Source organism: Protopterus annectens, chromosome 8.part0 (assembly GCF_019279795.1).
Source record: "Protopterus annectens isolate FY-2018-M chromosome 8.part0, PAN1.0, whole genome shotgun sequence".
Taxonomy (NCBI): Eukaryota; Metazoa; Chordata; order Ceratodontiformes; family Protopteridae; genus Protopterus; species Protopterus annectens.
Genome location: NC_056741.1, coordinates 624691199 through 624715740, shown reverse-complemented (window position 1 = coordinate 624715740; position 24542 = coordinate 624691199). Strand labels below are relative to the sequence as shown.

Genomic DNA, 24542 nt, shown 5'->3' with positions numbered 1-24542 from the left:
AGCATTCTTCCCTTCTGCATTGAAAGGACTCTTTTTTTTTTTCCTCTTCATTCCTTCTGAGGAATTATTCTCCCTCCCTGGATAATTTTCTTCTCCTTATGGTTCCTTGTGATGGATAAATCCTGGGAGGAATGATGTGCTGTGAACTTCCCTAAGTATTATGATCTACTTGGTGAGGGGCTTCTGTAGAAGTATATGGCTCTGGGAAATAATTCTGAAAGTTTGTTTCCAAGTATCTTATGTGTAGGCGGACTAAAATGATTTCTCTGTGCCATGGAACAGTCTGCCCTCTGGCTTAGGCTATAGTCTTGTCTCCTTTATTTAGGAGTTGCTGCTTTCAGCACCTGCTTGACCTACCTTTGTTAGCCTTGTACCCACAGTGCTCCTTTCTTATGCAACCTTTCCCTTCATGGTCACACAGTCAAGCCTTCTGAATTGGCATTACCCCATTCTGGGTCTACTAATTGGCTCTGGTGTAGCTGTATGGCTTCTTCCAGCCTGTTGGTTTTACTTCTTGGGATTCAACCCAATCGTAAAACCCATCATGGAGGCCCTTAGTCTTAGCTATAACAGAATATATATTACAGTATCAATTGATCTAAAAGTGACACTGAAACCTTCCTTGATAGGTCTGGAAAAAACACCCAGAGGGTGGGCAGTCCTTGCATTCAGCGCCTCTATTTCATATCCATTTAAGCAAGATAATTGTGTATTAGAATATCACTCGTTAGAAGTGGGGTGTTAGAACTTCATCGCTGTTTGTGATTTCCAGGTTTGTGCTTGACAGCCATGTATTACATATAAATCATAGTTCATTTTGTCAGCTGAATGTAGTATTTATTTTGTTTGTCAAATGCATTTTTTTATAAAGTAAACTTTGTGTTTTTTTACTTTTGTTCTTGTTGTCCATGAAGCTTGTATATACAACTAAGAGGTGTATGGGGTAAAGCCACCCCCCCAACAGAAATGTTTATACCAAGTTGTGCTCAGTGTTTTTTTTTTTTGGCTGGTTGCGTTTCAGCAGCTGTTTTATATCTGGGTACTCAGTAGCAGTTGGTGGATGAGTGCACTTACGCAATTGATACATGACACTATAGCATCATCACAGACATAACTTTCTTGAACTAAGAGAACTTCTGAAATAGATGCAAATGTTGATCGGTTTAGAGGATGAACCCATTTGTTGGGACCCATCAAGGAAGGTTCTGTTCATACATAATCAGTTGGATAACAATGCTATTTTTGTTTGTTATATCCTAAACAGAGAGTTGATGTAGCCTATTTTGTGCTTTCATGTTCTGCAAAATAACAAATTTGTAGAAATTTCATTTTTCAGTGTTATTTTTTTGACATGTAAGTAGACAACATGGTCTACCAAGTACGTATGATGAGCTAGCAAAGTAATGGTCTAAAGATATGTTCAAATAAGTATACTTGCAGCGTACTGCCTTGTGGATGTATAGCAACCTTACAACCAACAAATATTAAGTCTTCAAAATGATGAACTTGACAGTTTTTGAAGGGGGCTGCACTTCCCAACTCCCACCCCTCTTACTAAATAAAACTAACTACAGGATTTCACCATTTTAGGGTAAGGAAGAAAAATCCCTTTTAAAATATGTAAAGTTTTACAATTATAAAGCCTCAATATTTAACAATCATAATTTTTGTAGGGGACTCCCTGCATGTAGAGATGTTGCCAGACATTTCTGACATTTATACCAAGCTCAATACTAGCTGCCTTTTTTCTGTATCACATATCCTAAGTATGTAATTAAAGATGCAGCATATACACTAAAAATCGTTCATACTGAAACCCTGTGTGCCAATAGACATGTAAAAGGCATACACCATTCTGTGTGCATTTGCTTTCTTTGCTAGCTCACTTGTGCTCTTTTTGTTTCATTTATGTGTGTGAAGATATTGCATTTATTGCCTTTGTGTTGGTTAGAATGACCCCCCCCCCAAAAAAAAAGTGTGTCTACACCATGGCTAACACAGTGTTTTAACTGCTTCTGTTTATCATTACTGCCACTGTCATATAATAAAATAATAAAATGTTTGTTTTTTTTCCCTTTCTGGTAGGTGGAAGAAGGCATGCACTTGCTAATCACTGGACCAAATGGTTGTGGAAAAAGCTCTCTTTTTCGTATTCTTAGTGGATTGTGGCCAGTTTATAGTGGGGTTCTGTATAAGCCTCCTCCACAGCACATGTTCTATATCCCACAGAGGTATGTATTGCATGAAACAGGAACTTGAAGGATAATATTTTCCAGCACCAGAAGTAGGCACCTTGACCTTTAAGTCCAGCAGGACAAGTTTCTGATTTCTTGACCTTGAACAAAATGCCTTCAAGCCTTGGATATTATTGGGCCTGCAAAGGGCAGAGCCCTGCATATATTTCTTGTAAGAAATGATTATTCATTTGCAGTGCACTACTTCATCAAAAATATGTATAACACTAAACATTTTCTCCCTTGTAGTCATTATTTTACCCGTTGCAAACTTTTTTCTGGTCTCATTTAACCTGTCAGCTCATTAGTTGGATTTATTCACATTGTAGCCTATCTAAGTTTAAGAGATTAAATCATTTTAATATTAACTTATGTATGATTTTACTTCCTTCCATTGAAAAGACAGTTAAAAATATTTTCCTGTATGCTTTTTGCCCAGAGTTAACAACTGTTCCCTTTACACAGGATAGTCCATATTTGGGCAGTTGTGTACTTCGAAAAAGCATGAAAACTGCAAATATCCAGAGTTTTTTAAGACAAAAAATTCATCATAAGTTTCCTTGAACTGTTGCATAATTTTATTTTTATCTGAAACACTTGAATGTTATATAAAACAGCATAAACAACTCAAATTCTATAAAAATGATCTTTTCTTTTGACAAAAACATTTAATCCAGTCCTTTGTATTGTTTTTTTGTTTGGTTTCTCCTGCACTTTGGGTATCTGAAAATGTACTAACCCTGTTTTTGCCTCCCAACCTGCCAACAATCAGTCCCCTCCAAATAAGTCTCTTGTCACTAGCAGTGTGGATTCTGACTGGAGGGAGATACCATCCAGGAATTGATCTTGGCTGTCTGTTGAACCATCAGGATTAATTTTTAATTAATTAATTTTGCCAACTGGGTAAGTTGGCTGGTCCTAAGACCCTTCTCAACTATAACTTGGCCTTGTTACCTGTACAAGTAATCTGTATAGTACAATAAAATGCAAAATATATATATATAAGAAAATAATGTCCACATGTAACACTTAATGGCAGCTAAGTAAATTAATGTGCAATAACAAACAGTATAGAAAACAGTTTCCGAATTTTGATAGCATTCAATACAAAGATACAGTAATACACTTGAATCTTAGACATCCTCTGAACAGTCATTGTTTTCTATCAAGCTGTATGTGCCTTCTGTGCTCTATATCTACATATTTAGACTCATTTCATCAACAAACTCATATTCTGCCTTTCAAATCTCAATCTATTAAGAAGGTGGATATGTAACATATTTACAGATTTGCAAAGTTATATTGTCAGACATGGTATTTCAAGTAAAGAACTAATAAATGACAAATGTAAGTCAGTGTTGCAGAGATATGCTGTTTGCATGGTAGGTGAGTTTAGCTTGTTATTAAAGATGCTGTTGCATTTATAGGTTTCCTTGATGTGATCCAGAAGTCCTTTTTTTAATACTTTGTAGGTAGTGATTTTTCTAAGCTTGACAAGGGAGATGTTTCATTTAGCTGGGATGATTTTACAAGAGCTACTTTTACCTGTGGAGAGATTGAAAGAGCATCTGTGAGTTGAGATTATTTTCATCCTGGGAATGAAGAGAGTATGGGGAGGATTTGATGCCAGTGTTGCTTCTGAGTGAGGGGCAGTATTTTTGGGTCTGTGTTATAACAACGAACCATCAAATGATCGAACGTTGTTATATCAAACTCTAAAGTTCAAATTCACAAGACATCAAACAACCAGAACAGCGATTTTTTTTCCCAGGGAAAATAATTGCTGTTCCAAAAAAAAAAAAAAAGACATTAAAACATTGCAAAAAGTGTGTGTGGGGGGGGCTTTGCCCCCACACCCCCCCCCCGATCTGGGGGGCTGTGCCTCCCACACGTAAATATACCAACTCCGAGATCGCACTACAGTGCCGAAAATGGCAAAGTGACAAAGCGGCCAAGCGACTTCTTTCCCAGGGAAAGAATTTGCTTATATGCCACTTCGTCATTTTGCCTTTTTGACATTTCAAGTTTGACCAAGATGCATTCTCGACAAAATGTGTCTTTGGTTATCTGATAGGAAACTGTATTTTTCATATGGTGACTTAAAGATAATAGAGCAGATCTGGCTGTTGCTGGTAACCATTTGGCCTTTTTAGTTTGCAACAGTAATATGTCAGTCGTAGTGTTGCAGCAGTTAGCGCTGTTGTCTCACAGCAAGTTCTCTGGTTCGATTCTCGGCTGGAGTGCCTTCTGTGCGGAGTCTGCATGTCCTCTGTGCAGTCAAATAAGTTTTAAAGACATGCAGTAGGTGAGTGTATGTGTGCTTTCTGTGAAGGTTGGGCACAGGGCTGGCATCTCAATACCATAAAACCTCCACTGCCAATCATTTTGCGGACTGTTGACTGTGGCGACCCCTAACGGAGGAAGCCGAAAGACAGTTTTTATTTTGCAACAGTAATGTATTAAAGGGTAATGGGTAGACAGAGAGCACGTCATGTCACTGAAGGCAATTTTGGTGAATGCAAAAAGAGAGAGTACTGTTCACCAAAATTACTTTTGCCGACAGTTGAGTTTGTTTTTTTTTTCTGCACTGTTGCACAATGTCAGAGTCGGTATCTATAAGTCCTGGTGCTGTCCCCCCACATGTTGGATAAGCAAAATTGTTGAGTTGTTCACTAAAGGTAGTTCCTACAAACAGGTTTCTTTCTTTTTTTCCATTTGCCGAAATTACCTTTGATGACTCAGCATGAATCTGGTAGATGAACCTACAAATGTTTCTAATGGTTTGAATTTTGTGTGTTCTGGACAGGGTGAAGTGTCAGTATGGGAAGAACATATTCTAGCTGGGGGAAAAGGACACATTAATAGCTTGAGACGTACAGATTCAGGAGTAAGGTGGTTGGAAACTGAGTAGGCAGCTTTAAGTTGGGTATTAACCTTATTTGTTACTTAGTATGGGTTTTGAAAAAAAGAGGATAGGGCCCAGTTTCAAACCAAGGAGTTTACATTACTGAACCTCAGATGTTTTTAAGTTTCTAGGAGGTCACTATGGACAGGAATATGTTTGTAGAAAGCATTTCTGTGTGTTCTGAAAAGCATTAGAAGCTGTTTAGCTAGTTAGAAATATTGGCAATAAGATGGTTAATAGTTTTATAGGTGGTCAATAGGCATGTGGTCCAGGAGACCATTGAGAAGTCTAGTACAGTTTTTCAATTGCCCCAGAGCATTCTGGTCAAGTGACTTGTTGAGAGTCACAGAGCAATGGAATCAAACCTTCAACTATGAAAAGCATGTCATTAACAGCTCAAAATCTTAATTCTGTACGCTAACTGCCAGGTTATTAGAGAGCCAGTGACAGAGGTGAGAGAAGCCTTTTTTGGAGGTCCTTTTGGATTGCTGAAGTAGCTTTTCCAGCTCTGTGTAATGTGATGATGTTCATCGTGTTACCCTGCTGCAGTCATCACACTTGGGTTATCCTGCCGTCAGGCGGTCTCGCAGTCGGCACGAATTCCAAAGTCTTGGTCCGGCGTCAGTTGCTGTCGCTTCTTCCCTGACGTCAGAGCGCCAGGGGTATATCAGAGGCATCCAACGCCATTTTCTTCGGTCTTTCTTGTCGCGTGGTGCCCGAAGCAGAAGCAGTTCGCAAGTGCCGGTCGGCCGACACCTGAGATTTTCGAATCGAGTTTCAGTCTGAAGTCTTCAAAGCTAAGTACCCCGTTGGGGAACCTTTACTTGCCTCAGTCCAATGTCAGAATAAGTTAACAATTGCATTTCTTGTGGGAAGCAAATACCTCATAAGGACTTTCATTCTTTTTGTATACCTTGCCTAGCCCCAGACCATGACGTCACTGGTTGTTGGTTTTGTGCTAGGTTCAATAAGCGAACTATAAAGCGTCACTTTGATTTCGCACGACGCTATTTTGGTAGAAAATTTAATTACACTATGCCGTCGGAGCAACCGACTCCCGGCGTGCATAAAAAACGCAGGGATAAGGACCGGCAGCCTAGATCCAAGCCAGACTCCGAGGTCTCGGCTGGCCCGGTCGACGGTTCTCTGGTTTTCAGTGAGGCGCCTATGCAGCCCCATGGGTACCACTGAATTGGATCCCCAGACCACATCGGATCCCCCAGCAGAGATTTCTAGGCCGACACAGCCATTTTCCTTAGGCCCTACCGACGACATTGCAGTAGGGGAAGCCAGTGCTGCAGCAACACCTTCGGTTTCTGAAGGTGTCTTCAGACCGACTACCCTCACCATAAAATCGTATGCTAAGCTTAAGACTCCTCTAAAACCAAAAAAGCCTACACTTCAGTCTCCAGGTCAAGGCCCTATGCCTAAGAAACAGATGCTTAAAATGGCTGAAGATCTGATTTCTTTGATCAGGGGTTCCCAACCCCCCCCCCCCCGACAAAAGGCCTAGACAAGATGAGGATTATGCTTCCTCTGATCAGGTGTCTGATTCCTCAGGCTCCTATGAGGAACAGGATTACTCCTTTCCCCCTTATGAAGATTCTGATGCTGAAGACTCCATTCCCTCAGCTTCTCCCCCTGAAGACTACTCCTTTGGGGAAACCTTACACACCATGAGGGAACATTTCCACTGGGAAGGTCAGGACTACTCTGACTCAAAGAAAAGGCTCAGAGAGTTTCTTTTACTCCCCCAGCACAGACCACTTGCTATCCGCCCAGTTTTAGACATTGTGGATGATGTCTTCTTAGAATCTAGTCTAAATCCAGATTCTCTGCCTCCTGCTCCAGCCAAACCAAATAGATACTATAGAGCGCCTGACTCTCACAAATTCCTTTACAAAAGCCCTGCTGCTGATCCAGAGACAATCTCCCAGGGTCTCAAAGGGGCTAAGGCTTCTATGGCTAAAAATCCTGTACCCTCAGAAAGGGACTCCAGAGCACTAGATAGGTGGGGGAAGAAGCTTTACACCTCAACTACTCTAGCTATGAGAGCACTAAGTTTGTCAATTTCACATGCTTAAATACCAGCAATTCCTAATGTCTCAAATAAAACAAAAGATGGGCACGCACCCTCAACAGTCTGAATTCAAGGAAATGCAAGATCTGCTGCATGCAGCTGAACAGGTGGGCAAACATACTTTACAATGTGGTTTTGATGCCTTGGAAGCTTCCTCTAGAGCAGCTGTTACTGGGTCTGTTATATGTAGGCATGCTTGGTTAAAGGAACAATCTCTGCCTGATCATGTTAAAGCAAAGTTACTGGATGCACCCTTACAGCAGGATGTTTTATTTGGGGTTAAAGCAGAGGAGGTTTTAAAGAAAATGGAGGATAAGGCAAAATCTATGCAAACAGTCAAAGATTTCTTACAGGTACAGTCCCCACGCTTCAGCAGAAATTGGCCAACAAAAAATTGGTCCTTTCCAGCTTCTGACAGACCACAGAGGGGTAAATACAGGTGCCCAAGGGGCAGAGGACAAGCACAAATCCCGTACAAACCTCACCAATGGGGCACTACAACACAGAAGGGAGGAGAAGACAGGTCCCAAACCACTAGAAGGCAAACACAATGACTCAAACTTCAAACTGCCAAGCAAAACCCTCTTGGCAGCTCCCTTGGGAGGAAAATTAGCACTTTTTGCAGACAACTTGTGCATCGTCACAAAGGACAAATGGGTCCTAGACATTATCTCACATGGATACAGATTCCATTTCCACACCTTGCCAAGGATAAAAGGAATGCCAAATCTGCCACAAAATCAATGGGCAGAGGCACAAAAACAAATTACAGCTCTCATGGACATGAGAGCCATTCAGCTGGTACCTACACAGGAGCAAGGCCAAGGATTTTACTCAAGGCTCTTTCTAGTCCCCAGAAAGGACAATGCTTGGAGACCCATTCTGGACCTTTCAATCTTAAATACCTTCTTGCAAGTACCCAAATTCAAGATGCTAACACTACAGCAGCTTCTTCCCATGTTGGGCAAGAAAGTTTGGCTAGTAACGTTGGACTTCAAGGAGGCATACCTGCATGTCCCTATCTGACAAAATTGCAGAAGATACCTCCGTTTCATTGCAGGTTCAACCCATTACCAATTCTCTGCACTGCCCTTTGGCTTATCTACTGCGCCCAGGGTCTTCACAAAATGCCTGGCACCAGTAATTGCATACTGCAGACAGAGAGGAATTCAGATATACCCATACCTGGACGACTGTCTCATCCAAGCAGAAAGCAAGGACATTCTCTTACAACACCTGGCTTTTGTAAGACATCTTCTAAGTTGCCTAGGGTACACAGTAAACCAAAAGAAATCAAAACTAGTGCCCTCACAAATTATGACATTCCTGGGTGCCAGCTTGAATACAATGGCCCAAATGGCTTATCTGATGCCAGACAAACAACTACAATTAACTCAGTACTTCAGAACAATGGCAACAAAGACCCAACTCCCTGCAAGAAAAATTCTGCAGGCCTTGGGCTTCATGGCATCTTGCATACTACTAATACCATTTGCAAAACTGCATATGAGGAAATTACAATGGTACCTAAAAAGCGTATGGACTCAACACAGCCATAGCTTGGAAACAATGATAAATCTCATTCCCTGCCTTCAACAGGAGTTTCTATGGTGGTCACAGGCTTGTCACCTAAATAAGGGTCAGCCTTTCACCCTACCCCCAGCCAGGCAAACTATGACAACAGATGCATCGGACTATGCCTGGGGGGCACACATGGCAAGACGGTGCATTCAAGGCTTATGGACAGCAGATCAAAGGAATCTGCACATCAATCAAAAAGAAATGCTAGCTGTACAAAATGCTCTGACAGCCTTCAAGGACCTCTTGCATCCAGGACAGCTTATCATAAGGACAGACAACACCACAGTAATGTGGTACATAAACAAACAAGGGGGTACACACTCCTACCCTCTATGCAGGGAAGCAATGACCTTGTGGAACACAGCACTGGCTTACCAAGTTCAATTACAAGCTCAATTCCTGCCAGGAAAAAAGAACACATTGGCAGATGACCTAAGCAGAAACATCATGGATTCCCACGAGTGGAAACTGGATCCACAAATATTCACAATGATAACTCAAAAATGTGGGCTCCCAGACATAGACCTGTTTGCCAGCCCTCAAAACTATCAGCTAACAAAGTTTTGCACAAGGACTTTTCACCATCAAGCTTGGAAAGTGGACGCACTCTCATTCAGTTGGAAAATGCTAACAGTATATGCCTTTCCTCCACTACCCCTTCTCACAAAGGTGCTACTGAAAGTCAGGATGGAGAGACCCTGAATGATACTCATTGCTCCAGACTGGCCACGCCAGCACTGGTACCCACTATTAAGGAATATGGCCCAGGGCCCACCATGGATTCTACCACAAATTACCCACCTGCTCACACAGCAAGACAATCAGATTCTACACAGCCAGCTGAAAACCTTAAACTTGGCTGCATGGCAAATCACCTAAGCAACCAGCCAGCTCCTCTCTCACAAGCTGTTATGGAAGTTATTCTGGAGGCCAGGAGACCCAACACCAGGAAAGCCTACTCAGACAAATGGAAAAGGTTTTGCGCCTGGAACCAAGCTAAAGGCCAAAATACCCTTCAACCTGACATACCTCAGATTCTGCAATATCTAACTGAGATGTTACACAAAGGGCTTTCTTTTTCATCTATTAAAATCCACGCCTCAGCCATTTCTGCTCACTACAACACGGATCCTCCCTTATTTTCACATCCACTTTTAAGGCAGTTTCTCAGAGGGGCCAAGAACATTAGGCCTCCCAGAAGAGCGCCAACACCTACTTGGGACCTCAACTTTGTTCTGGAAAAACTCACGCTACCTCCTTTTGAGCCAGCTTTCTCAGCTGACTTAAAGTTTATATCATGGAAGACTGCCCTGCTGCTAGCAATCACTTCAGCTAAAAGAGTTTCAGAACTTCAGGCACTAATGGCAGTAGAGCCTTTCCTCATTTTTCATCAAGACAGAGTTTCTCTACGAACTAACCCCTCCTTTATGCCTAAGGTGGTATCCAGTGTGGCTCTAAATCAAACCATCCATTTACCTACCTTCTTTCCAAATCCACAGAACAAAGGAGAAAGACTCCTGCATTCCTTGGACATTCACAGGCAGCTACGTTACTACTTAGATAAAACTAAGGTTTTCAAAAAATCTGACCAGCTTTTTGTATCCTATGCTACAGCATCACAAGGAAAGGCTATCTCAAAACAAACCATTTCCAAATGGATAGGACATTGCATACGTTTTTGCTACACTCACCATGGAAAACCAGTTCCTGCTACCATAAGGCCCCACTGTACCAGGGCAGCAGCTACATCTACAGCCTTCCTCAGGGGGGTGCCAACCAAGGATATTCTGGAAGCTGCAACTTGGAGTTCAGTACACACCTTCACCAAACATTACCACTTACCACTTTACTCTAAGACTAGAGCTGGCTTCGCCACTGCAGTTTTGCAGGGCCTTCTAGCCTCCTCTAACCCTGTTTGACGCCACCATCCATCCTTAGCTTTGGGATTCTACCCAAGTGTGATGACTGCAGCAGGGTAACACGATGAACATAGTACAGTTTTGTACCTACCATAAATGTAGATGTTTGAGTGTATACCCTGCTGCAGTCCAGGTTGCCCTCCCTCCATCCCCTCTAAACTAGCTGAACTTATCTCTACCACTCTATTCTATACTACCTCTGTGGTGTATTTGCTTGTGCCTAAGGGTTTTGTTTTATTTTTTCCATATAGCTATATGTATATGCGTATATATATATATATATATATATATATATATATATATATATATATATATATATATATATATATATATATATATATATATATATATATATATATATATATATATATATATATATATATATATATCTTTTGCCTACCTATTAGGGGCACCTGACATCTGGGGCAAGAAAAACTGAAGAAAATGGCGTCTGATGCCTCTGATATACCCCTGGCACTCTGACGTCAGGGAAGAAGTGACAGCAACTGACGCCGGACCAAGACTTTGGAATTCGTGCCGACTGCAGGACCGCCTGACGGCAGGATAACCCAAGTGTGATGACTGCAGCAGGGTATACACTCGATCATCTACATTTATGGTAGGTACAAAACTGTACTTTAAAAGCACAGCTAGAGATGACAAAAAGTGATGTAATGGCTTTAATTTTGTTATTAAGAAGAGGAAAGCATACAAAACTAAGTACAAGTCCTTGCGGAACCCCTGATGTGAAACTTCTTTCTTTTGACATGTTTCTACCAGAATTACATTTAAAGGTCCTGTTGTTGAAGTAATCTTTGAACCAGGAGATAGCATTTGGATTGAAGCCATGTCAAGTTGCTTAAAAGTATAAGGTGGGTCACACTTTCATACTTGTCTATAAATAAAGCCCCTGTAAGACATTGTTTCTTTATAGCTGAAAACATTTTATCATGCACAGTATGTGTAACAGTAACTGTATAATGCCCTTTCCTAAAGTTGCATTGGGCATCAATAAGTAACCCATCCATGTTCAAGTGATTGAAAAACAATCTTTTCAAAGGTTTTGGTGATGGGATAGAGGATAGGTGTAGGTCTAAAGTCTTGGAATAGTGGGTGAAGGTTTTTCGGGATGGTGATAATTAAGCAATAACCGACAACGTGGTGTGGTATATTGAAGATTTACCCACAGTTGGAGTTGTTTAATCATGAGGATGAAGCCCGAGTGATTAAATAAAGCCAACCGTGGGTAAATCTTCAATATACCACAACCATGGAGTTAGTTATTGATATTATACAATGACATTATTCAAGAAAAAAATACTTACTTTTCTTAAATAATGTTTTTGTATAATGGCGCATTACTGTTCTTCCGCCGGTGGTGGTACACTGCTTCCTTTCGTTGATGTACTGCGCATGCATATGGGACTTGCATTCCCATGCATACCCAGTACATCAGTGCTTTGAAATGGAAACAAAGGAGAAAAGAAAGTCTCTGTTGCTCAGTTTTTTTTTTATTTATTTATTTAAAAAAAAAAAGTTTTGGACACTTTATACCAATAGAAAAAAGTTCAGGCGACCGGACCTTTTTCCATTGGTATATTGTGGGATTTACAACAGGCACGCTGGCCAATCAGTGTGCACGTTTTGCAATATTAATGGGGGGGGGGTCATTGTATAATAATGGTGTTTGAACTGGGGTGGAACAATACTGAAAGAAAGCGAAAGATTAAAGGTGTGAACCTCAGTAATAGTAAGGAAGATGAAGTCTATTACAGTATAAACTCATTTACAGAATAATTTCGGATCTCTATAGCATTTGTTGCAGCTCCAGTCACTGCTTCTTCTGGTTTCCTTCTTAGAACCTTCCACATGCATACTGATCTGTTGGACCTTGATCTTGGATTCTCCTCCTTTGATAGAGGATCTTTTAGAGAGAGACTCCCTTACCTAGCTTAGCAGTGTTACCCACATTATCTCTTCATGTCAGCTACACTTTGGTGCAGACGCAGATGTACTTTTTTTCTTTCTGTGGAAATGGGTACCAGTTTGTTCAGAATACTGAGAGTGTCACCATTTATTTTGACATATAAAAGGTATGCCATCTCACCAGAGCCTTTCTTACCTTCTAAAAAGATGTCCGCATATGTTTTTTCCCATGAATATATTGCTGAGTACTAAAGTTCATCTCATAACCTGTACACAGTCATCCCAACAGCCACCTGCATTCAATATGCAGATGACTCCACTTTGATTTGCTCTGCCACCTCCCCTTTAAGTCTGCAGACTCTATCCCAAAATGTTTTTAATACTGTTGAAAAATGGCTCTGTAATCGACGTCTCCTATTAAATCCTAACAAAATGAAGCTACTGCTTTTCTCCCCCACTCATAAAACTTCCACTCCAACCTTTACTATAAAATCTAACAATGGCACTGTCATTGTCCCAGATCACTGTCCCATACTCTTAGGTGTAACAGTTGATAATAACCTCAGGTTTGATATGCATATTAACCAAACTATTAAAAAAGTTAATAAAAAACTTGGCTCACTATACAAGATCAAACCTTGCCTCACTCCACTAGCTAGGACTGTAATTGCCCATACACATCTACTTTCCACCCAACTTTATGCATCCCCTCTCTTCACGAACTTGAGTAAGTCTGACCTTAATAAACTCTCTAGCTGTTTTAATCATATTGCTAGATTTGCCACTGGAGCAGCATACAGAACACACCACTGTCTGAACCTAAATACTCTAGAGTGGCTAGAATTGCCTATCCAACTTGAGTACAATAGTAGCACGTAAAATTCTCTACCAGTCTGAAAACACACTCATACTTACAAAAATGATCACTCCTTACAGCAACCTCAAGACACTTCGCTCATCCAACAAATTACTAGTCCAAACCCTCAAAAGCAACAACTCATCTGGAGACTGTCTATATGCCAACTTTGTTGGCAAAATATGGAACTCACTTTCTGCTGAGCTTACTTCAGAACCCGTTCTAACCCAATTCAAACAAAAATCTAAAACAGTACTTTAAAAGGCAATGGCTATATCCTTGCTCTAATCCTGACTAACTCTGGCGATATAAACATGTGCTAAAGAGGTCTTTTGGCCACCTCTACATTGCTTTCTAATTGTTACTGTATAACAACTCAGATTTATATATGACAGAATGAATTACTTTTATCCCATGTATTGTAGCTGTAACAGTGCTTTAACTTGATTATGTAACAGTTTTTCTGTATGCATGCATGGAGTTTTTCTCCCCGGGCCTCCGCTGAAAATGGACACGTATCCAGTCAACTGTCCTGATCAACAAATGTAAAATAAATAAATAAATAACTACAGACTTACAGGCATATGGATATGTGAAGATGCTGATGGAAGAAAACTAATGTTCGAATGAGTCTCACTGAGTATTGCAGATATTTCTTAACATAGTTTACTCTCCCATACCATTACCCATTTATAATTTGCTGTCCTCCCACCCCTTGCCAGAAACTGGACAATATTATATAAGGAACCCCCTGGTTAGATATTCCCAAGTTACTGAGGAAAGATGGGTACAGTGTCACATGACTGTGCACGAACAGGGAATAAGGGGTCTACTCAACCATCTTGAAACCATGGTAAAAATCTAGAAGGGGGCAGGAGGGAGGGAGTTTGAACCAACAAAAATTGGACCACATGGATGTAACGTTATAGTAAGTACATAACTTTTGTATCCAATGTTGTCTATTTTCATCCATTTCAAACATGTGGGACAGAATTCCAAGCTGTCAAGTCTGGGAGGTATCAAGGAGGTACATTCCTGAGTATGTTGGAACCAAAGGTGGAACGTGACCTAGACTGTACATCCAGTTTATAGTGAGGCATAAATGTGTGTATTGTAGACCAAGTGGCCACAGCACGTTTCATCAGTGGACAGTCCCCTATTGAAGGCTGCCGAGGTAGGAACTGCCCTAGTTGAATGAGCCTTAGGTTTACATGGTAAGAGTACATTTTTCTTATGACAGACAAAGGAAATACAGTCTGACAACCATTTCAACAAAGTAACCTTGACCACTGCTCTTCCAAATGTTGGTTTTGAAAATGAAATGAACAATTGATCGTCTCTTCTGAACTGTTTTGTTCTATGAATGTAGAATTTGCGTTGCCTGTGGACATCTAACATACGCAACATGTATTCTCCTTTGACTATCTGGTGAAAAATACTGGTAAGTTTATGGACTGGTTTTGGATGCCGCCTTAGGAATAAAGGATATATTTATTCTAAGGAAGACTCTATCCTTATGAAAAACGAAGTAGGGAGGTTTACAAGAGAGCCTGTAACTCCAAAATTCATCTGGCTGATATCAGTACCACTTGAAAATTTGTTTTCTAAGAAAGGAACGTCAGGTCTGCCATGGCTGCAGGTTCAAATGGAAACTGAATCAGAACTTGCAGCATAATGGTGATGTCCTATGGAGGGCCTGGGTCTCTAATTGGAGGTTTAAGTAGGAAAGTACCTGCTTTAGAGATTTTCACTGAAGCTATAGGAATGTCCTTGCATCCAACATGAAAATTTGAAATAGTCATCATCTGAACCTTGAAGGTGGAAAAGTTGGAACCTTTATTGAAGAGCTCAGATAAGAATTCTAGCATGGATGGTACAGATGCTGAAAAGGAAACCATGTCTGTAGGGGCATAAAAAGGGCAATGAGGATCATCCTGGCCTTGCACTGTCTTGATTTCTGTATGAATTTGTTCAATAGGGGCCACTGTGGAAATGCATATAGGAAACCCAGGGGTCAGCTGTGGACCAGAGCATCTCTCAGTGACTAACCCTGTGGAGGGATCAGGGTAAGATACCCGCTGCATTTGTTGTTTAGATATGAGGCAAAGAGGTCACAGCAAGGTTAGCCTAGTGATTGAAGATCAAATGTTCCACTGTACGATTGAGGGACCACTCTTGAGGCATCAGGACAGCTATGCTCAATTTGTCTGCTAACACATTAGTTGATCCCGAGATGTACATTGTTACTAGAAAGTGGTATGAAGACATCGTCCATTACCAAATACTCTCATGACCTCTCAACACAGAGGATAAGGATGTGTTCCCTCCTGCTTGTTAATGTACCATACCACCTCCATTTTGCCCATCTGTATGGAAATCAAATCCTTGGGGAGCAGGTCCTGGAATGCCTGCAATGCTAGGAGGATCACCCTCAGCTTCAAGACATTGATGTGAAGATTAACTTCTAGGAATGACCATGTACTTTGAGTTATTCTCTGTTCAAAGTGCCCCCACCCTAAAAGGGAGGCATTTGTGGATACTACTGCTACTGGTGAATCTGACTGAAAAGGATGCCCCTCGGTTACTGTTGGAGATGTCACCCTCTTAGCAATGTGCTCTCTACGCACTTAAGTAATTCAAATCTTTGCATGCAATGGATGAATGGATTGAGACCATTATACTGCTAAAGCTAATTGCAGTAATCTCATATAGTATCTGGCTAGAGGAGCCACCAGAATTGTGGGTGCCATTAGGCCTAAAAGACACAGACAAGTCTTTCTGGTGGTGATGGATGATGTAGGACCTGCATGGCTGTGAAGCAAAGTGAAAAAACTCTGGTTTGGGGATGGCTGACTATCTGAAGGCTGGTATCTAGATGGCATCCTATAAACTCTATGTTCGGAGTTGGAGTCAGAGAGCACTTTGGTAGATTCAGAGTTATCCCTAAGTCCGTTAATAATTGGAGCACCTAGTCCAGGTGGAACAGCAGTAGTTTCTCAGTGGTAGCAGTTAGGAGCCAGTTGTCGAGATATAGGAAAACATGGATCCCAGAAGGCACAGGTACACTGCTACCACTGCCATGATCTCAGTGAACACCATGGGGGTTGTGGTGAGACTGAAAGATACTGCTCAGAACTTTTAGTGATTGGCTGCCAGCCAGAAGTGGAGAAATCTCCTAGATTGCTTTGTTATCTTGATATGATAGTAAGCGTCCTGCAGCTCTATGGAGCACATCCAATAGTCCTTCATCAGCAGAAGTAAAAATGGGCTGAATTGTAACCATCCAGAATTTTGTCTATTTCACAGATGTGTTTAGGTGACTGAGATCCTGACTGGATCTGAGGTCCCCAGTCTTCTTTGGCACTAAAAAGAGCATCAAATAGACTCCAGATTCTAACTGGTCTTGGGAGACCAGTTCGATGACTTGTTTTTCCTAGTAGCTTTAAAATTTCTGTGGCTGCGGAGTCCCACTGACTGGGTGGAACATCAGGGACTTTTTTGTTTTTCTGAGGTGAAAGGGAAAAGAGAATTAAGTAGTCTCTGGAAATTATCTTTAGCTCCCAAGAATATGAAGTTATGCTGTGCCAGGCTTGAGGATGTAGTGATAGGTGCCCCCCCCCCACCGACTGCCTCCAGGGCAGTTGGGCAGTTGTTTAGGAGTGCTAAAAGGCTTTCTCTTTAAAAGGACCATAAAAGCTTTGGTTATGTGGTCTGCCTCTGCCTCTAGGGTGTTGTCCATTAGAATCACCTCTCCCCTGCCACAGAGAGGTCTAGTGCCTGGAGAGTCATGGAAAAAGCTGTGTGAATTATGGAACCACATATTCTTCCCCAATCTCTGATTCCTAGAGAAGGATCTTGGGGTCGAGAATTGAACTTCCCACTGCAGAGAGAGTCTTACAATCCTTTTGACTCCTGGTGTGTGTGTTTCTTTAACTGTAGGTCCAAAAAGAGTTGAGTCATCATAGGAGGTGTTTACAAAACATGACTTGAAGCCTTCCTCAAAGTCACAAAGATGCATCCAGGTATGGCAGTGCATAGTAATTCATGTGCCTGCTGCTCCGGCCATGGGGTCTATATTATAACACTGAAAGTGCATATGAGCGACTACATAAAAGTTGACACATAATGCACAAAACCAGAAAATAGCAAATGGCTACGTAATCAAATTTTTCCCTAGGGAAAAAACTTACGTGGTCGTTCGCTAAAAAAAATAATTTAACACCATAAAGAGGTGGGGGGGGGCTTCACCCCCAACACTCCCCAATGTGGGGGGCTAGGCCCCCCTCACCACCCTAACTAAATATACCAACTCTGAGATTGCACTATAGGGAAGGAAAGGGCAACTCCATGAAGTTGGTCAACTATCTCCTTGCCCTATGACATATTCATTGAATCACTTAAATGCTATTTGATGAATATGTGTCGCTGTTTCTGTATTCGCTCAGCAGCCTATTCGTGCTTCTGATATAGACCCCTGGCCATGCCATCAGCTGCATTGGAGACAAATCATATAGCCACATTTGAAGTGGATTGTAGGGTAGAAAGCTGGGAGTCCGCCATTTCTGGACGTCTATAGGCAATACCATCGAGAGAGACTTGGCAAGCTCTTTGGTCAAGTCTCTCTGGAATCTGGTTAGATGAGCCAAGTAATTCAGCGATCTAAGGGTGAAAGTCACTGATGCATAGTCCTGCTTCCCAAATATGTCTATCGCACTGGACTTTCTGTTTGGGGGGGGGGGGGTGAACAGATAAATTATCTTCCAACAGTTCTTGCTTAGTGGCTGCTGCTGCCATCAAAGCATCTACTGGTGGGCCCTTGTTCCACTCTTTCCTGTCCTTAGGAGTAACTAAGATGCGATTCATTTTTTTTGGGAATGGGTTCCACCATATCAGGGTCCTTCCTTGCCCATTGAGCCATAAGTTGGATAAGGTATCAATGGGGTGTACCGCCCAGGAAGGTGTTGGACTGGAACCAAAAGCTTCCAAGAATACAGAATCATCAGGCGATGAGTCTTTGGATGACCAACCCCTTCTCTGCTTCATCAATTCGAGTATATCACTAAAGGTGATATCTTAAAAAAGGAGCAAGAGGAACCCTCCCCTTCCTCTAAGTCAGCATCTTCAGTGAATGACTCTGGAGAAGAGTCTATGTGCTTCTATTTGCATATTCATTTTCTGTGAGATCCTTCTGGGGGATATCAGAAGACTCTGAATCTGACAGGGAACTGACAAAGCAGATCTTCTCAGAAGTCTTTGGAACCGACTGCCCCTGTTCGACAAGATGATGAGGGGAGGAAGCAGACCCCTGTTATGGCTTGGACAGAGCAGCACTGATTGAAGACACCTTATCCTTGGAGCCTGTTTAAACCCTTTTAAAGGCCAAAGATGCAACTAGTACCAAAGATCTGTGCTGATCCAAGGATAAAAGCGAACCCTCAGCACTGATAGCTCCTGGCCCCAAAGTTGATCTCAGATTTGAGTTATACAGGGTAGAAGCCCCAAGTGGGAATCTCTGTGTCTTCTCACACTCCCCTGCTCTCCAGAACTAGGTGCCAAAGTTTCATCTCCGAGTCTTCTCTCGATCTGATGGCTTTGGTGTCAAAAGAGGTAGGGAAGCAGTCGGCGAAGTTGTTAGCAACTCAGGTGCAGACAAAGGTGCTCCGGGTCCAGTCGAATTTAATAACAGTGGACCCAAAGGGCAGACTAATATGGATTCAGAAAGTGTAGAGGTACAATGGCCGGCACTCAGTACCTTCCTAGAGGATGGTACCAGCATAACCCCAAGCCAGATTTGCATTCTCAGAAACTTCCTCATCATCCTGTTGACATCTTGTTCCATGAAGCTTTGAGAGAAGTGAGTAGGTGAGGCCACTGATGGTGATCTGGATTACCTCTTTTCTTGAATAGTTCTTGGTGATGGTGATCAGAGCCGTTGGATCCAGTCTGTGAGCGCATTTTGGGTTGGGCCTGAGCAAAGAGAGAGCACTTTTTAGAGATTCTTAAAAAGGGAAGTGGCTCCTGTCTGTATTGGAAGGAGACCTTTAAGAACCAACATGTCCCTTCTAGTCTGAATGGCCCTTGTGCTGAAGGCAGCTCAAGACTGGCAGTCCACATCCAAATGGGCAGTGCCCAAACAATAAGCACACTAATAGTGTGGATCATGGGGTGGGAACTTATGTCTGCACTCTGAACATTTTTTGAACCTAGATGATTCAGATCTCTTAAGTCTGAAGAAAGAAAATAACCTATAAAAAAACCTAGTTGTAAATGCACACACATTCACTACTAACTATACTAAGTGAAATATAATTTAGTATCATTATTATTTTTTAACAAACACTAGGCTTGACCTTGACTGAAAGGTGGAAAAAAACAGAAATTGATAGAAAAACAGAAATGGTACAAAACACCAGCTGGGAAAACAATACAGTTAACTATTATTCACACTAGAGGTCTAGCAGTAAGAAAAGGAGAGAGAAAAGCTCTCTTTGCAGGGGGGGGGGGGGGATCAGCTAAGATCCAAAAGGATCTGATGTGCTGAGGAGAGCTCTTTCACACATCTGATAACTTCAGGAAGCAAACAAGTTCTGAGCAGCTAAGGTGGGGTTCAGGTTGGATCCAACAACCCATATGTTTGAACCGGTCAAAAATTACACAGTATGGATCTAATCTTATGGTAAGTACATAACTTTCTTTTTCATTTCTTTCTTATAGAAATTATCCTTAACTAGTTTTCTCAGACAGCATTGCAGTTCAAATATAGACTAGTCATCTAAAAAAATCCATTAATCAGTAAATACAGTTGCTCCAAAAATAATGCACAAGTCAGGAAACCCAGTATCCTAAGCAAACATATTTCTTTGGAATAAATTCCAAAGATTGCAGCCAGAATCAGAGTGATATAAAAATCTGATGGAAACAGCAGTGGTTGAAGCCTTCAAGCCAGTAGTTTGAAGGACTGCATACAGTCTTGGAACTGAATCCCTTGTAAAATTGATGCAAAGAAAACTGTAAAGACCAAGGAATCTCTGGAACAAGCAATTTGGAAACAATCAGAGTAGCAGAGCTGTAACACTCCCAGCTCACAAAAACAAAGTTGACACATTAAATGATTGAATCTGCTAACAAAACATACAGAAAAGAATAATAAGTTGGGACCGTGAACACTAACAAACTATTAGAGCTTTTTAACTGTGCAGCAGCATAGTGTCAGATAGTTATAGCCCAGGTTTGCAAATCACATTTTTTGGAATGATTATCTTGCAGGCTCAGCAGCTACAACCTGACTCATAACTGTCCTGAGGAAGGGATGTCACTTCTTCATGTTTACCCTGGCTTAATAAATCATTGCAAAGGTCTGATAAGTAGCAGATGTAGCCAACAGTGGCCAAGTCTTAGATTTTTTTAGATCCTTGCCAAGAAATATGTCTTCTCCACAGACATTTTGGGACAAGCTTTGCTTTTCAAAGGAGTTGTAAACATTGTCACATTCCCAGGCAAGTTCAAGGGTTTTAATCCACCTTGTTTTAGTTCTAAAAAGGACAGGAAGTATCCATCCCATCCTAGACATCAGCAGCTTCAATGAACAGTTCTAGTAATTTAAGATGCCTTGTCATATCACTGTTGCAGTATTCATTACTAATGGGATCCCCTGCCAAGGGTAGCCCAATGTCCTGCAAGTATACTAAAGCTTTAAGGATGCAATACATCACACATATGCTCCCCACTCACAGTGTAGGACATAAAGGTAACATACAGAAGTACATACAACAGAACTTCTTTGCCACTGGTACGAATGCCATCTTCATTCGTTGGTCTGAACACTTCTTTATTTGTGCTGGCTACTAAGCCATTTTAAGATAAGTGCCCAGTTAAGGTTTTCGTCTTATCTTGTTTTTTTCTTTTGGTTGCAAGTTTACATGTCATCCAGAAAGGGAAAATATCAGTGTAGGAGACAGATTCCCCATAAGGACCGTCACAAGCAGTGTTTGTTTTACTTGAGTGCTTCTCATGAGCATACTTCATGCCCAGTTTGCCAAGCGTTTGTCCCTAAGTCCCTTCATAGTCATCTCTCCTCCTTGTCTGTCTACATCTTAAATTGTTGGCGCAGGGCGTGATGGCGGAATTGTCCCATCCCCAGATTCAGCCTTGTGCCAAGAAGAAGACCAGAAAGATCTGGTCAGATTCGGCTGCTATCCCATTCCCTGTCCCACCAGTTTTCTTCTTATATTTTTTTGCTTTTGGTTGAGAGTTTACATGTCATCCAGAAAGGGAAAATGTCAGTTTAGGAGACAGATGCAAGGCCTTGCAGGAATTAAAATATATATTTGTTTCCCTTATTCCCAAATTTCAGAGGAATTATCCTCCTAAGCCTGCCTTTGAATGTAGATAGTCTCGCCCTCCTCCCAAAGGTAAAAAGGATTCTAGACAGGCTCCTCCTACTACTCAGAAGACTCCTTTTTGAGACAAGCCAGGTTCTGTCTGACAATCTTCTTCACTCTATCCTAAGTCATGTTCCTTTATCTTTTCATTTTTCCCTGTCTCCTCACAGTTGGTTAAGGATCACGCAGGATTCCTGGATTCCGTCCATCATTTGCCAGAGATATGTCATGATGTGGAAATCCCTTCCTCCTTTTTCGGGCATTCCTCAACCTCCTCAGGAACAGCTGCCCTTTTTTTCAGATGTACTTCAGGGCTTTTTGTCTAAAGGTACCATCCAAGCAGTTTCTGTTCCTCAAAGGGGGATGAGGTTTTATTCCAAAATGTTTTTGGTTCCCAGGAAAGAAGGCACCCGGAGGGCCTTTCTATATCTTTCTAAGCTCAATATCTTCCTGAAGGTTCCTTCCTTTCAAATGCTGTCTCTTCAGACTCTGTTTCCTCTTCTTCTACCTCAGGCTTTCCTAGTCTCTCTGGATCTCAAGGATACCTATTTTCACATTCTCATTCATCCCTGTTTCAGGAAATGTTGGTGTTTCTTTGTTTCTTCCTTGCATTTTCAATTCTCTGCTTTGTCCTTTGGCCTCTGTACTGCCCCAAGGGTGTTCACCTTATACCTCGCTCCTGTGATTGCCTTCCGCAGGATGATGGGGGTACAATCTTTCTTTACCTGGACAACCTACTTATTCAAGCCTCCTCCCCAGAGACCTTGATTCAGCACCTCCACTATGTTATTTGCCTCTTGCAAAACCTAGGGTTTATGGGAAATTTCCAGAAATCTTTTCTGACTCCTTCTCAGGATCATGTTTTTCCCGAGTGCAGGCTCCAGACCATTCCTGTGCAGGCTTCCCTGCAACCACCCAAGGTTTTGAGTCTTAATTGCTTTTTTCAGTATCTTCTACCTCAGGTTTCAGTTACGGCCAGGGAGTTTCTAAGGGCTATGGGTTACATGGCTTCCACCATCCCTATGCTTCCTGTAACCTGACTCCATATGAGGAAGTTTCAGTGGTTCCTAAAGTCAGTGTGGCTTCAGCAGCAGCTGGCTTCAACATTGTCATTCTTTAGACTTTCTAGTTCCTCTTTTTCCATGCCTCAAACTAGAATGTCTGTGGTGGATTCATCAGCTGTCTCTCAAACCAGGGCTTTCTCTTCAGCCCCCAGTTTCCTCTCAAGATCTTTTTTCAGATGCTTTAGACATGGGGTGGGAGGCTTCTTTTGGCTTTCTAAAGGTTCAGGACCTTTGGCCCATTCATCAGAGGGCAGACCATATCAACATCAAAGAGATGAGGACTCTCCTTCTTGCTCTTCAGGCCTTCCTTACTCTTTCTTCCAGGGCCTCTCGAAATCTTTACAGACAATTACCACAGTGATGTGGTGCATAAGCAAGTAAGGGGGGGGGGGTACAGTCTTACCTCTTGGGCAGACTAAGTCCAGAGGTTTGATAGCTGGCTGTCCAATATCAGGTGACTCTTCAGGCTGTTTATATTCCTTCTGAACAAAACATTGGGGTAGACTATCTGAATAGGTCAATAACTCAGGCTCATGAATGGACACTTCACAGAGATGTGTTTTTGGACATTGTCCACCTATGGGGTACTTCTTAAGAAGATCTTTTTTGCCTCCCCTCTGAGCAGACAACTTCCTCTCTTTTGCAGCTGAGTCCCAAGTCCCCTGGCATGGAAAGTGGATGCCCTCTCTTTTTCTTGAAAGGGGATGTTTCTCTACTCCTTCCCTCCCCTTCATGTCATACAGAGGGTCCTGCTCAAGATAGAACAGAACTCCCCCCAAAATCTTATTGGTGACTCCCTTTTGGCCCAGACAGCATCGGTTCAGTCTTCCCCTGCATCTAGTCAAGGACAGTCACCATAAGTTACCTCAAAGGGTGGACCTTCTCACTCAAGACAAGGAATCTCTCATCCATCCTGACTTGTCTACTCTTCATCTAACACTGTGAGCGATAGATTTATTTATCCTTTACAAGCACCTTTTTTCTGAGGACATGCTCTGGGTTCTGTAGAAGCCGGAAACCTACTATCAGGAAATCTTATTTGCCCAAATGGAAAAGATTTTCTGATTGGTGTCTTCTGGCCTTCTGTATGTAACCAGGATCCACTTTCTGTACCTCTAGCCAGACCCTTCACATGTCTTGATGATAAATATTGTTGGAAGAGGAGCCTACACTGGTTCTTTCATATATTAATTTAAATGGACCCAATCAGGCAGGACATTTTATATTGACTGTTTATATCTGTGAGTAGCCCTCTTGGCCTTGGGGGCTTTGGAGGCCAGGCTGAATCTAGGGCCTCTTCTGATCTGGTCTTATAACCAATTTGAGAACCATTGCAGCTCTAACAATGGGTAGCAATCAAGGGAATTAAGATTTTAGCTAATCTAGTGTATTCTCTAAAACATGTTGCTAGTAGGTCCTGTGTGGAAGCTGAGAATTTGGAAGTCTTTTTGGTCAGTTATTTTGAGACTGAGGCAGCCTAGACAGCAACCAGTTTGCAACTCAGAAAAATGCAACCCTCTCCCTCTTCTACACAGTGCAGCAGGACAAGAGGGTGTAAGTACTGAATACATATTTTGTCTTGTGGCAGGAGAGGTT

General features: G+C 41.8%; 1 protein-coding gene across 1 annotated transcript in view; it reads left to right on the top strand.

Moving 5' to 3' along the window:
* The window catches only part of ABCD1 (ATP binding cassette subfamily D member 1), a 1029542-nt gene that overhangs the window by 498808 nt on the left and 506192 nt on the right, over positions 1-24542 (top strand). The window contains exon 6 of the mRNA XM_044080111.1: positions 2086-2231. Coding sequence (XP_043936046.1) covers positions 2086-2231 — 146 coding nt within the window. The remainder of the gene's footprint in view (positions 1-2085; positions 2232-24542) is intronic.